This window comes from Protopterus annectens, chromosome 13.part0 (assembly GCF_019279795.1).
Source record: "Protopterus annectens isolate FY-2018-M chromosome 13.part0, PAN1.0, whole genome shotgun sequence".
Taxonomy (NCBI): domain Eukaryota; kingdom Metazoa; phylum Chordata; order Ceratodontiformes; family Protopteridae; genus Protopterus; species Protopterus annectens.
Genome location: NC_056747.1, coordinates 384,647,333 through 384,660,847, shown reverse-complemented (window position 1 = coordinate 384,660,847; position 13,515 = coordinate 384,647,333). Strand labels below are relative to the sequence as shown.

The 13,515-nt window shown below is 39.8% G+C and overlaps 1 protein-coding gene across 1 annotated transcript in view; it reads right to left on the bottom strand.

Annotated features, from left to right (window-relative positions):
* The window catches only part of GAMT (guanidinoacetate N-methyltransferase), a 306,917-nt gene that overhangs the window by 254,836 nt on the left and 38,566 nt on the right, over positions 1-13,515 (bottom strand). Inside the window, exon 2 of the mRNA XM_044054004.1 lies at positions 6,023-6,168. Within this exon, the coding sequence (XP_043909939.1) occupies positions 6,023-6,168 (146 nt within the window). The remainder of the gene's footprint in view (positions 1-6,022; positions 6,169-13,515) is intronic.

The following is a 13,515-nucleotide window of genomic DNA, read 5'->3' as shown; positions in this document are numbered from 1 at the left end:
TTTTAGCCTGAAGTAAGCTATCACTGGAGCCAGAACCTTTGTGAATACTCTGGGCGCAGTAGATAAGCCAAAGGGCAATGCAGAGAACTGATAATGAGAATTTCCAGCGCAGATACTTCCTGCAACTTAGTCTTATAGGCACATGAAGGTAAGCTTCCTTGAGATCTAAAGTTACCATCCAGTGATCTTTGCCCAGAAGAGGTAAAAGCTGTTGTAACGTCAACATCTTGAACTTGGGAATGTCCAGATAAGTGTTGAGGATAGATAAATCCAAAATTGGTCTCCACGTTCCCTTCTTTGGTACTAGGAACAGGCGAGAATAAAATCCTAGGCCTTTCTGATACAGGGACTGGCTGAATGGCCCCTATTTGGAGTAACTGAGAAATTTGCTTGTGAGCCTCTTTCCTTTGTGGAGGAGGAACGTCTGGCATGCCTTTGAAAGGGGCAATGTATGGAAATAAAACCTGTAACCGTGGTGAATGATATCCAACACCCATCTGTCTTGAGTAATTAAATCCCAATTTTCCTTGAAAAGAGACAGTCTTCCTCCCAAAGGAGCTGCCAGACGAGAATCTACTGGCAGCTGAAAAGGCAGGTCATTGGGTCTGTTTACGAAAGGACTGACCCCTGCCCTCACCAGAAGTCTGAGCAGGTGCACTCCTGTTCTAGGCCTAAAAGAACCTTGAGCTCTGCCCCTACCACGCCTAGACCTACCCCTAGACTGGGAATCATAAGCAGGATATGTCCATCCCTTAGTAGGCCAATTTCTACTAAACTGCTGCACCTGCAAAAAATCTTTAACAGTTTGCATAGACTTTGCTTTGTCCTCCATTTTCTTTAAAACTGCTTCCACAGGCGAACCAAACAACACATCCGACTGTAAAGGAGCATCCAAAATCCTTGTCTTAACATGCTCAGCTAAATTCTGATCCTCAACCAGGCATGCCTGCGAAGAACAGAACTAGTGGCAGCCACCCTCGAGGAGGCCTGTACAGCATCAAAACCACATTGCAAGGAATGCTTACCCACTTGTTCAGACACATGAACTAAATCCAGCAACTCTTTACACTCAATACCTTCCGCCAAAGCATCCACCTTAGATTTCAGTTGTGAAAGGAGATAATTTTGATATTTAAGCATGTGAAACTGACAATTCAACGCCCATGGCTAAAGTGGAAGTATACACCTTCTTTCCCCATCTATCCAAAGCCCTTGCCTCTTTATCAGTGGGAACAGGATTTTAACCACAGAGGCCTTAACACCTTTAGGTCCCTGAGAAACAGTTTCCGGTCTGCCCTAGGACTCTTAAAAGATACTTATGAGCTTCAGGCACCCTATAGTACCTATCAGGTTTAACAGGAGCAGGAGGCAAAGAATCAGGGTTCAGGAAGCCTCTGCAAAACATCTTCCACCACATTCAACACAGGAGGTATAGCTAAGGGCCTATGCTGGGGCAAAACAAGAATTCCCTAGCCTTTTCCTGAATCAGAGTAATCCTGGCCTTCCCATTTAAAGTGCTCCTCATGGAATGCAGAGTCTCTGAAAATGAGAAATCCTCAGGAGGAGAAGCTGTAGGAGTGGAATCATCCACATCAGAATCAGAATAAGGAGGATACTCCTGCAAATCTTGAAGACTCAGAAGCCTCTGAACACTGTTCAAAACTATCAAACTCGGTTCCACCCTAGGCCTCTTATCAGGAGGGGCATAGAACCTCTAATCATAGTAATCAAATCTTCTGCCATTTTAAGCATATGTTTCTTAGGCACAGAACCTGAAATGCTAGGAGAAGCCCCCACTGAAGCTGAACTTGGCCTACCTCTCAAAGAAGTTTTGGCAACAGAAGGAGAGGCTCTAAGGAAGAACAGTTACCTGAGAAGCCCTCAGCCTGGCCTACCTCCTGAGAAGGCACATCCTGTAACAGTAAAGTCTCTGCCTGAGACTCCAAAGAAACTCCTGGCAAAACCTCTGGCTCCACTGAGTTTCTAAAGAACCGACGTCCGTTCATCAACCCTAGGCTTCGGAGCATCCGACGGCATTTTATAATTGCAACGCTTCCCAAACACTAACCTGGCACAGTCTTAAACCTAGCACAAGAGCGGCATCCAACAACGAAACAAGGTATACACAAAGTATGGTAATCCCTATGAGGTATCTGTTTCACAAGAAATACAGTTATTCACTTTTTCTGACATCCGTTAAATACTGAGGCAAGAAAACCAAAATGTTCCCCAACGGGTACTTAGCCAACTCTGATTCGGTCTGAAACTCGAAATATTTCAGAACGCCAACCTGCACTCGCAAAACTGCTTCTGCATCGACCATGCAAAGACTGAGGATATGACGCCGGTCATGCGCATTAGTACCCGACTGGACAGCGGACTACCCCTATAGTAAGGACTGCAGCAATGTGGAACGAAGAACATCTAAAGATTAATAAAACTATACATACTGCTAATCTAACAGTAGTCTTGCATAGAATATCAAAATATTTTTATTTTAGTCTGACTGTAGTAGTCCTTTATACATGGCTGTCTGCCATTTAATGCATGAATATCAATATGCTGTGTCAGTCCAAGATTGTCACATACCAATTTCCTGTCTTTGAATTTTGTTTAATTGGTTAAGCCCTCTAGGCTCAAATACCTCTTCTCAGAGGCAACCTGTAAGCACTGATTGGTCAATTTCCTTGTTCAGAAAAAAACGCAGAATGTACATGGAGACTTAGGCAATTAAACTCAGGCTGAGGCTCATACGATTTGTAGGAAATTCAAGGTAAATTTAGTCTTACAGCTAGCAACGTCTTGCCAATACTTATCCTCAGACTGTACTCCCTTTTTCAATCAGGGTTAGGCCAGTTAGTCCTGGGGTAAATGTAAGGGTACCCATCCAGTTATCCAGGTTCTGTTTGAAGTATGATACTGTATTGCACTGCAACGTGTAGAGAAGTTTATTCCAAAGATGAAGTAAGTACTGTGTAATGAATTTCTGTTACATTTTATTTATCTCATGGTGACGAATTAGGTCCCTAGTTTTGGAATTTGCTAAGCTATTATTATTGCAGAAATATAGGAGATCAAGGAAAGCAGGACCTCTAATGGAGATTAAGATGAGTCACAGACACTGAGTAAAAGGATAGAGCTTCTAACCTCTCTTTTGATAGTTCAGGGGCTTTAATCCTCAAATCCTGTTAGTTAGGAACCTCTGGGGCTTCTTTAGTTGTATAACATGTCAAGTGAAGCACATCCCAAAGCAACACTATACTCCATAACTGAACTAATCAGTGCTGAATATAACAATAACATCTTTAGATCTGGGTGATACTCCCCTGGCTATCAGTTATGCCACATACCCTTGGCTATCAGTTGTGCCAAGTATGACTTTCTGATTAAAGCTGCCACATGGTGATGATCAATGCAGAGGTAACTGTCAACCCAGGTCCCTAATTACATTTCCATTTGGTAGTGCAGTATTGCCTATACTATGTGTAGAGGGTGTTTGCCAAATTAAATAATAATGCACTTTTTCCCAATAATTTGAGCCCACTTTCAGTACACTGGGTATTAATTAGGTGTCAGAGGTGTCAAAGGAAGTTTTGACAATAACGTCCAGGTTTAGGTAAGCAAGCGTCCTGATTCTCAGATCAGAGAAGTAAATGCTGAGAAGGAGGAGTGTCAGTGAAGAGTCCTGGGGGATTTTGCTGGTTACCTTAATACCTTCAAAAGAGACACTTGCCACATAAACTACATAGGTCATGTCTTTCTAGACAGTTTGCTGTTAGTAGCTCATTGTCTTAATCCAATGTGTTAAACTGACAGACTGGTTTCAGCCCTTCAACATGCACCAGCACACTGTTCACACTAAAGGAAGCATTTCAGTTTCCTCCCTAAACTGATACTTTATAGATTTGCTCAAGCTGTTTACAGTGGTGACAATAAGGAGTGATGTGCAAACAACAGAAGATAACTTTCTAGGTCCTGTAATGTTTTTTAAAAATCTTATAATGGTTTTATAATCATTTAAAAAGCTTAGTTTCTATAGTGCTATGAAGTGTGTAGACTTATTTTTAAAAATGTTAATTAATGGAATAAGTTCTAAATTAAGTAATGCAGCAATCATTTTCAAGGGAAGAGCAGCAGGTTTCTCTTCTGTATCGTATCTGTGACAAAATGGATACGTCAGACTAAATAAAGGAGCCTCGAAGTGACTATTTGCGAATTGGATGTTTCAATTCTAAATGTTTACTTCAAATAGCAAAACAATACTACATACTGCAAACACATAACAGCATCATTAGGCAAATTAAAGCACAATGCTTTGCTCAATCTAGAAAAAAATGGTACTTCATCCATACTTTCTTAGTGCAGATAAAATAAGAAGCAGTATGGACAAAATGGGCGTTTTTTATTTGTGGAGCATTTTCAAAAAAAGTGAAGCAATTCTTGTACTATTTTCTTAGAACCGTCATAACATTTATGATACTGAAAAGTTGTTAGTACATACTAACAGTGAGTAAGTACTTGGTTAAGTAAAATAAAATGCTACTTACTATTAAAGAATTACAGTATATCACTTATAGGACTATGTTAGCATTTACTTGCATTAAAAATATAGTCAGTATTTGGCACCTATCACAGTGAATACTTGACTAACAAAAAGACATTTACATTACTTGCATTGTTTGACACAGTAATCAAACTGTAGAAGATCTTAGCAATTGTAAAGCTGCCTGAGGGAAGGTACTGGCAAGGCAAGAATGGACATGAGACTTCATGGCCTTGGAGTATCTATGAATCTATAAATAATAATGGTGACAGTAAACAGAATATATTTAAGACAGTGCAGAGTAGAGGTAAGAAGTATTATCATAAATTCAGTTAAAATTTGGTTAAATAAGTTCAGTAGTGGCATACAAATTGCTTAGGAGTGATGCAAAGGGGAAGAAGTTATGTGTTTGCAGGTATTACGAACAGGAGCATTTGGTTCTTTTTTCCAGGTATGACATAAGTTTTGACCTGAACTCAGATATTCCAGTTCTAGTTCAAAACATCTGCTAATAGACTATCCCACAGATTAGGCCCAGTAATGGAAATGCCCTGGTAAGATGCAGTAAGTGAAGCTGTTGGTTGATACAACACCAGTGTGGTGTTATTAAACCATGAATGATGGACAGTACAGTTAAAGGTTGTGGATCTTAGTTTTGTGTAAAGGTATGGGGTGGAAGTCCTATTAAGAATTTCAAGTAGTAGTTTAAGGAAGAAGTCAAATATATCCCATACCAGAGTTTGCTATTATTTGAGAGATACAATTATATTCGTATGGTAGGAAGATAAGGACGGTTCTGCAAATATGGTTCGAGTTTGTAAGCTGGAAAGATTCTTTCAGAAGAGCGGTATGAGAGAGGTAAGCCATAGTCCAACTCAAGCAGAAGGATGCTTGTGATGATGCCAACCCTATCTTTGGGGGCGAAGAATCTCGAGTGTCTTATTCATTTTGGATTAAGCATGTTGATATGGCTACTGGAGAGGAACATGATACCTAGAGAGCTGTCTACAGAAGGGGGTTAGTGGTGAACATAGATTTCAGTCTTGTGGGAGTGCCAAATCTTTTCTTGGTGTACTTAAGGATCAGCTGTTTTTCCCTTAATACTTGTGAAAACTAATTAATATCTGACTTTGTTGGATGATGGAAGATATTATAGGACGAGGATGATCTGAAGAGCACAATATCAGTGAAAGATAAAAAAGGTGAAAGTGAAATAAATAAACAACATCTTTCTACCCCAAACTCTATGTTACCAGTAGTAGAACTGTTTCGTTCCATCTTTGTCAGATGTAGTTACTGGACAAAACTTTATTGTTTTTAGGGTTCTCAGACCTTCTCCACAAACATTTCCTTGTGACGTAACCCCTTTATGTAGCCAGGTCATCAGCATTAAACAGCTTCTGTCTTAGTGATCTAGCTTTGAATTAGAACCAGACTGACTACCTTCTGTTCTGTTTTCCTACATGAACATTTCCTTACCTTGTGTGGCTGTTTTTTGGCCCATTCCTGCAGCCTGTTAAACACACCATCATTGCATTCAATGATCCAGTGCTCCTCAATGTTGAATTCTTCCACCTTTGTAGCAGCAATTGCCATACCAAACCCGATTTCCAGGACACGACCTCCTGCATTGGTAAGATGACACAGAAGGGGTTATACATTTTAAAGCTGAACAGCCCATTCTAATTTACAGCAACAGAACATTTGGGGTTTCAGAATACAATTTACTTTTTGTAGAAGGATTGTGAGATGTAATAACCTCTCCTTACTTCAACCAGCTATTTTATTTCACATACTTTAATTTTTAGTCCTGTTGCCCGTTTCCAGGAATGTATGGATGACACTCTACACAAAAGACGTGCTTGCCTTTCTTCCTTCCTTTTCTTCATACCTCACCCTTCCTTTACTTAAACTACCTTTTTTTTACTACAAAGCAGAAATTTCTGTTCTAGACAAAAGCTTGACAGATTTCAGGTGTGTCATGCGAGAAAGTAAAAGTGCTAGTCTAGGCGGTTCTTAAATAGCCCACAACTACCTTCCATGTAGCACAAATTAATTAATTGATAAGTTATATAAAATCACTGTGGCAAATTAATCAAAGGCATTTTGGTGCAAAGAAGATGCTGCAATAGTACATCTATGCCATGCTCAGTGTAACGTAGCTGCAAGAGAGAAAGCCTGTTTAGTTCAAGCTAGCATATGGGACAATTTATCCCTAAATTTAACAGCTCTAAACTAACTAGCTTGATATTGCAGTTCAAGCCATACTTTGCTTTTAAAACTGCAAACAACAGGTGATTTGAACGCAGATGCCCTGTCATATAATTGTGCATACTTACTTTGTACATCACTTTTATTCCTTGCCTGACACTACATACACATGACATGAGTAATGGAACCAAAGTGCCACAACAAACAACTAATGTAACTTACGCTCTGTTTAATTATCTTCCTGTGCAGATCATACTTAACTTGGGTAATGACAGATGACTTTATAGACTTTGCTTTTTCTCTTCAATGAGCATGATACTGCCAAATGAAAATTAATGCACATTGTTAGGTTAAGTGAGATCCTTCATTTGTTACTGCCATGCTGCAATAGTTAGGGTAATATGCATTCAGGACTGTGATATCTACATATCTGTATGCGTGTAGGTATATATACACCTGCTTTTGTCTGGTTTTTAGTCAGAGGGTTTGTAGTCAGAGAGGGTCATTATTTGTCAACTCATCTAACCAATCTACAAACCAAGCAACAGTCCCATATGCACAGACAGTAAAAATGCCAGAAAAAATTACTCTAAAAAATATTCAATAAAAATATGGAAGTTATCCCTAATTCCCTCTGTACTTTAATAAATGAATTGCTTTCAGCAGCTTGTAATAATTATACACTACCAGCTAAATGTGTTGACATACATAAATGCTTTCAGTGTAAACAAAGCATGCTACACAAAGTACATTCTCAGAAAACTAAATACAAAGTAATAATGCAATGTAAGGTATTGTGTAATTTAGCTATTACTTAGTTATTTCAGTTTCATTATATTCTGAAACAATGTACTCTGCAAAAAGTAAGAATTAAAGCCAAATGCATAATGATTACTTTGACTACTATGCAACTAAAGAAGTTGTATAGTAACTCTTTGTTAAAATGAGTCACATTAGGAAAATGCACATTACTCATACGCATATACATATATGTGTGTGTATATGCTTGTGTGTAAATGTGTGTCTGTGTATATAAAACTGAAATTATTCTACAGTATTTTTGTTAATATGAGCCACAGGAGGAAAAGCAAATATTCCTGAGATTCAACAGCTGTGAATATTTTCTTTAACTCATGTGCTTTCCAGTCTAGTCAAATTACAAGTCATTATCATAGGCTTTGATGACCTTAGAGCCTTCTCTAACCACTGCTTGCATCTGACTGTAGCCACCAATGGTTTATGCCAAGGCCAACAATTTCACAAGGGATAACTTTGTAATCTGTAATTTGACCCCCAATGTCCTTTCCTTACATGGAGGAAGTCTGAGTTGCATGCTGAACATTGTTATAGGTAATTCTTCACTTTCTCTTGGTGAAACATGTTGGACAGCATTAAACTTTTTGCCAGACAGAAGACTACAGTGACCTCCTGTTGCTCAGCCATGTGAACCCTGGTAATCCAAATACCCTGTCCTGTCTGTCCCAATATGAGCAATCAGGTTTCCCATTATAAATATCCAGTTTATTGAGGAGATACTGCAACTGCTGCTTGACTGCTTCTTTTCCTTACCTTTGTAGCCTGCTGTTGTGCACATCCTGAGTTCATGAAGACTGTTTTATTTTTACACTGGAGTCTGATTCTGTGACTGATTATGACTACATCTTTCACTACCTTTAGAAGACTCTCTCTCTCACCACAATTCCCACACCGTTTCTAGTCCGTCCTCCCCCTAAATAGTAAACTGTGGATCCCAAGTGAAGAGACTTCACTGCACTGCTCTAACACCATGTCTCCTGGGTATACAGAACATCCAATCTCCTCCTTACCATGATGTTATCCACTTTCACCCTGTGACCCATTGCTAAATCTGTATTCAGTGTAACAATCTTTAATTCATTTTTAGAATTAATTAGTTTTACTTCCAGGTTTTGCTCAACAGTGCCCATACAGGGCAAACTGACATCACCTAATCTATGAACCTATCTATGAACCTATATATATGAACCTGCCCAGGAGCTTACTGACCCAGGGCTGCTGGGCTTTATGGCAGGCACATGCTGGCCAACAAAGATATGCAGACCCCCTCCTGCATTAGCACATGTCCCTGGTGGAGGTCACAGTAGGACAGGTTGTCAGTCTGCATAGCATGAGCAAATACCTATGCCCCTTTTGGTGACATTAGTTGATGTGACCAAATCACTTAGAACCATGTTCTCCTATCCAGAGAAGTGTGTGACTACAGCTGATGCCTAAGTGGTTGGTTCCCATATCTCTGCCCCCATTGGCTCCACCTCCAGTCTGTGCTGCTGCTGCTCATGCCTCTGGTCATTTTTGGATGCATTCTGTTGGTAGACTTCTGAAGTTCATCCGTACTGGGTTTGAACCTGTTATCTTCCATTTCTGAGGCAGAAACACCCAGCATGCTTTTAGGAGTTGGAGGGAACTCTACAGACGCACAGGATGAAGAAAGAACAGATGTGTTAGAAACTTACCGTAAATGTAGACATTCAAGTAGTTTGCAGTCCTGACATTTGGAATTTATGTCTGCAGGTAGCCTAACTGGCCATCCCATCTTCCAGAGTTTTAATTTCCCCAGAGCTTCTTCCTTGGCCTTTACACCAAGAAGCAAGGACTTTTGTGATTATAAGATGTGCATCAGTAGACGCCACATTCTGATTGTTCTTGTCCTGGCAGCAGACTGGTAGAAGATCTTGGTACCAAAGCCCCAGTGGACCAGAAGGAATGCCCCCTGTATGCTCCAGTTATACCCCAGAGATCCCCTATGTCCCCCTTCAGGAGGTATACACAGATAAAACAGGGAGCAGAGCCTGGTATGGAAATGAGACAGAAGGTGTAGAAAAATGACTATGGTGCCACCCCAATATGCATAACAAGAAAACATGTTATACGGCAAAGGAAAACCAATCAGACAATGGTAGAGGGAGAGTAGCTGAACTGCAGCAGTGAATCCACTACAACATTTATACTAAATTCCTAACACAACTGTACCATGTTCATTGTAGTATTCACTGCTGCACTCCTCACATTTGAAAGGATTCCCAAATCATGGTCGGATAATGAAGTGCAAGAAATGAATTGGGAAAAAAGGCCCTGCAGGATAGCACATGTGAATCCTGCTCTGGAGGCAACTCCTAACTAATAATGTCTAGAGAAGATGTGAAAAGAAGTCCCAAGTTGCTCTTTCAAGTATAGCTTCCATGGTGACCAGTCTAAAGAAGGCTGTAGTGAAATGGGCCTTGATATGCCCTGGAATAGCTTTACCATGAGCTAAATTGCAAAAAAAAAAAAAAAAAAAAATGCAGTGAAGCAGCTATATGCAAAGGAGAAAACTGCCTGGTAAGAGTTTCAGAATTCTTTAGTCCTGTGTAAATAATATCAGCTGCATGTGCATATCAATAAAACGAAAGGTCTTTCTTCTCTGTTCTGTGGGCTTGGAAAGAAAACTGCCAAGTGTACGGCATGGTTAAGAGACCACCAAGAAGCTACCTTAGGCTTGAAAAAAGAGTTAATACAGAATGCTACCCCATCCTGGTGGAAAAGTAGAAGACGTCTTTGCACATTAAGGCCTGGAGTTCAGAAATTCCAAAACAGAGGTAATTGCCACCAAAAACAGCATTTCCAATATAGAAAATGAAGAGTAGCTAAAGCAGCTAGTTCAAAAGAGCCTTGGTTATCTTTTTTAAAACACAACTAAGATCCCATAACTAAGACCTCATGGTGAAACCATCTCTTTTGTTGGTGGTCTAAAATGGAGAACCCCTTTAGGAAAAGTTAAACAGAAGGCTTGGAGTACAAAGGTGGATCCATTAGTAGACAGGCTGAATTAGTAAAAGAACAATCTGACAAATGTGTAGGCCAACCCAGTTTTGTAAAAGTTTGATAGTTATTCCAGGACCATAACCACTTATGTCTTGTTTTGTTCAAGGTTCTGGGACTGGCTACAGCGTTATCTTTTCTAATTACTTAGGTAGGATTAACTTGTATTTGCACACTCGTTCCAAAACCCCAATTGAATGGAAGAATGGCCACACTATAAAGTGTGGCCTTTCTTCCATTCAATTGGGGTTTTGGAACGAGTGTGCATGGATTTTGTTTGGTGTAAGTGTTTACTGTTGGCACACTCTCTGGGATTTATTAACTTGCATTTGGTTTCCTAGTCTCCCTTATAATCCTTAGCAGGTATTCAAAGTACATATGCCTACCTGAAATCAATGTAAAATCATCCAGGCTGTCAGCCTTAGAGCAGCCAAGTTGAGGTGTAAGAGGGTACCTATGTTTTCAGGAGGAAGATCTGCACACTGAGGCTGCACTTTTCAATTTTTCCTCTTGCCTGGCTGTTTATCAGAGTGAACCAGTGTTGCTGTGTGTTATTAGAATTACTTTTAGTTTTTCCTCCTTGGTTTTGAGTAGTACATGGGATATCAAGGGTATTGGAGAGAATGCATATAAAATGGACCTGTCCAAATCATGGAAAAGGCATCTATTCCCCAAGCTTCTACAGGTGCTGTCCTGTAACAAAACAGTTTTAGTTAGTTGCTTGTTCAGATGACGGGCAAACAGGTCTATTGCTGGAAAACCCAGTATCCTGTCAGACCCAGAAAAACATCCATTATAGCATCCATTCTTGGGGAGCTACTTGAAATCTGTTCATCTTGTGTGTCAGAACATTTAGTTGGACAAGAATGTTGACTGCGTAGAGTAATGCTTACCCTCATGAGCTATCTTATAGGCCTTCAGAGCCAGCCTGCACAACATGTATGTAGAATTTATTCCCTATTTGCTTACTCTATATAAGAAATCACCTTTCAACTCAGAATAAGGATAATATGTAATGGGAACATCTTCTTTGCTATCTTTCCCTACTTTCTTGGTTATAGCCTCCTTCCCAGCATAAAGTATCAAATTCCCGCTGTGCTTTTTAAAGTTCAGGTGTAAGCCTAACTTAGGGTTACTTTCTTCCACTCCAAAAAACACTAACACTGCTGCTGCTTCTGAGTCTTCTACAAAGGATAATTTTACACAAAAATGTGCTTCTGCTTTAACTTTTCCAATTTCTGGACAAGCCTCTTTAGACTTCTACTTGTTTTCTTTTCTTTTGACAGTAATGGCTTTAGAGCTCTGCATTTTCTTACCTATATTAATTTTAGTACTTACTACAGTTTTCTTACTCTGAGGAGCTTCACTTAAGTGCCCTATTTCTTCTATTTTGTCCACTCTGTTTCTGTGCCAACACTTGTAAATTTCTGTGCAAAGTTCATCGGTTCAACATCAGTTCTTATACCGACGTCTACTGAATTATACTTATGTTGCTCCACAGGTTTCTAGTAACACACTGGATCTTTTTATTGCGTAGCCACAACCACAGCTCTTAACTTGGATGTCTGTATGAATAACCCAGTCTTGCTCTGCCCTTCCCCATTTTACACTAAATGTGTATTTCAACCTGCTGCTATTCCTCTTTCTGTTTAATTGTATCAGCCTGCCACACTGTGTCTATACATTCTCCCTCATTCCACATTTTGCACAGTGCCTTAATATGGGGAAATCATTTCCTAATACAACATCACGAGTCAAAGCAGGGGCTGAAGCTACAGATGGAAATGTTTTCATAGAAATATCTGCATTTCTGCAACTGAGGCGATAGTATTTAATTACACCAGGAATGCATATTACCTCTATTTTTTGTTTGTTACTAAATTTATGCTTACATAACAGAAGAGCCCCAAGGGTAATCATGCTGCCAGTGTCTAGCAGGACTTCACTTCTCTCCCTTCTAAAGATGCAGTGCAGTTTGCTACCTTTAACAAAATTGCATTATGCTGCCTCAGTTATTCTAGCTGCAGTCTTATCACATTCCATATGAATAATTTCATTTGAAGCATGCACATCAGTTTTCATATTTCTACTGCTAGCATTCTCTGTAGTAAAAGTTAATCAAAATTAAGTTACGTAACCCCTGTCCCCACATTTAAAACAAGTTAACCCAAATATTTGCAGCTTTTTTGTTTCACAGAAGATGGCATAATTCTTACTGTGACTTTAGACTTGAAAGCAATCAATTCAATTTTGAACAATATGTCACTAATTATTAAGTGTTCCACTAAAGTAACTTCCTTGCCTGCTAGCACTGGACAGTGCTCTTTTAAAACTGTCCACTACCAGAATTTTTAGCATTTTCATTTTAAGGTTACTACCAGGTTCTAACCACAGTCTTAAAATATTAACTCATCCGATTTCTTACCAGTTTATCAGTATTAGTTGTAAAATGTTATGGCTAGCACTTCAGAAGTTATTCCAGCCCTGAACCTTCTTACGTTTTTCACAGTGGACAGCAGAGTGGATAGCGTTGTCACCTCACAGCAAGAGGTTCCCTGGTTTGATTCTCAGCTGGGGTACCTTCTGTGTGGAGTCTGCATGTCCTTCCTGTGTTTGTGTGGTTTCTTCCTAGTGCTCCGGTTTCCTTCCACATTCCAAAGACATGCAGAAGGTAGATTGGACACTCTAAATTGGCAATAGGTGTGAGTGTGTGGTGTGGAAGGACTACCACAGCAGGGTTAGCCACCCAGCATGTAAACCTTGCCTCTAGGTGATTTTCACTGTTGAAGTGACACCCTGATCCCATGTGTAAAAATGGAAAAAGGGGGTTGTGGCTGGATGGAGTCTGTGTCAAGTGGGATGACAGGATGTTTACCATTCCAATTTGTCCCAGTTTCATGTGTGTTGTTTCATTCAAATGTCAC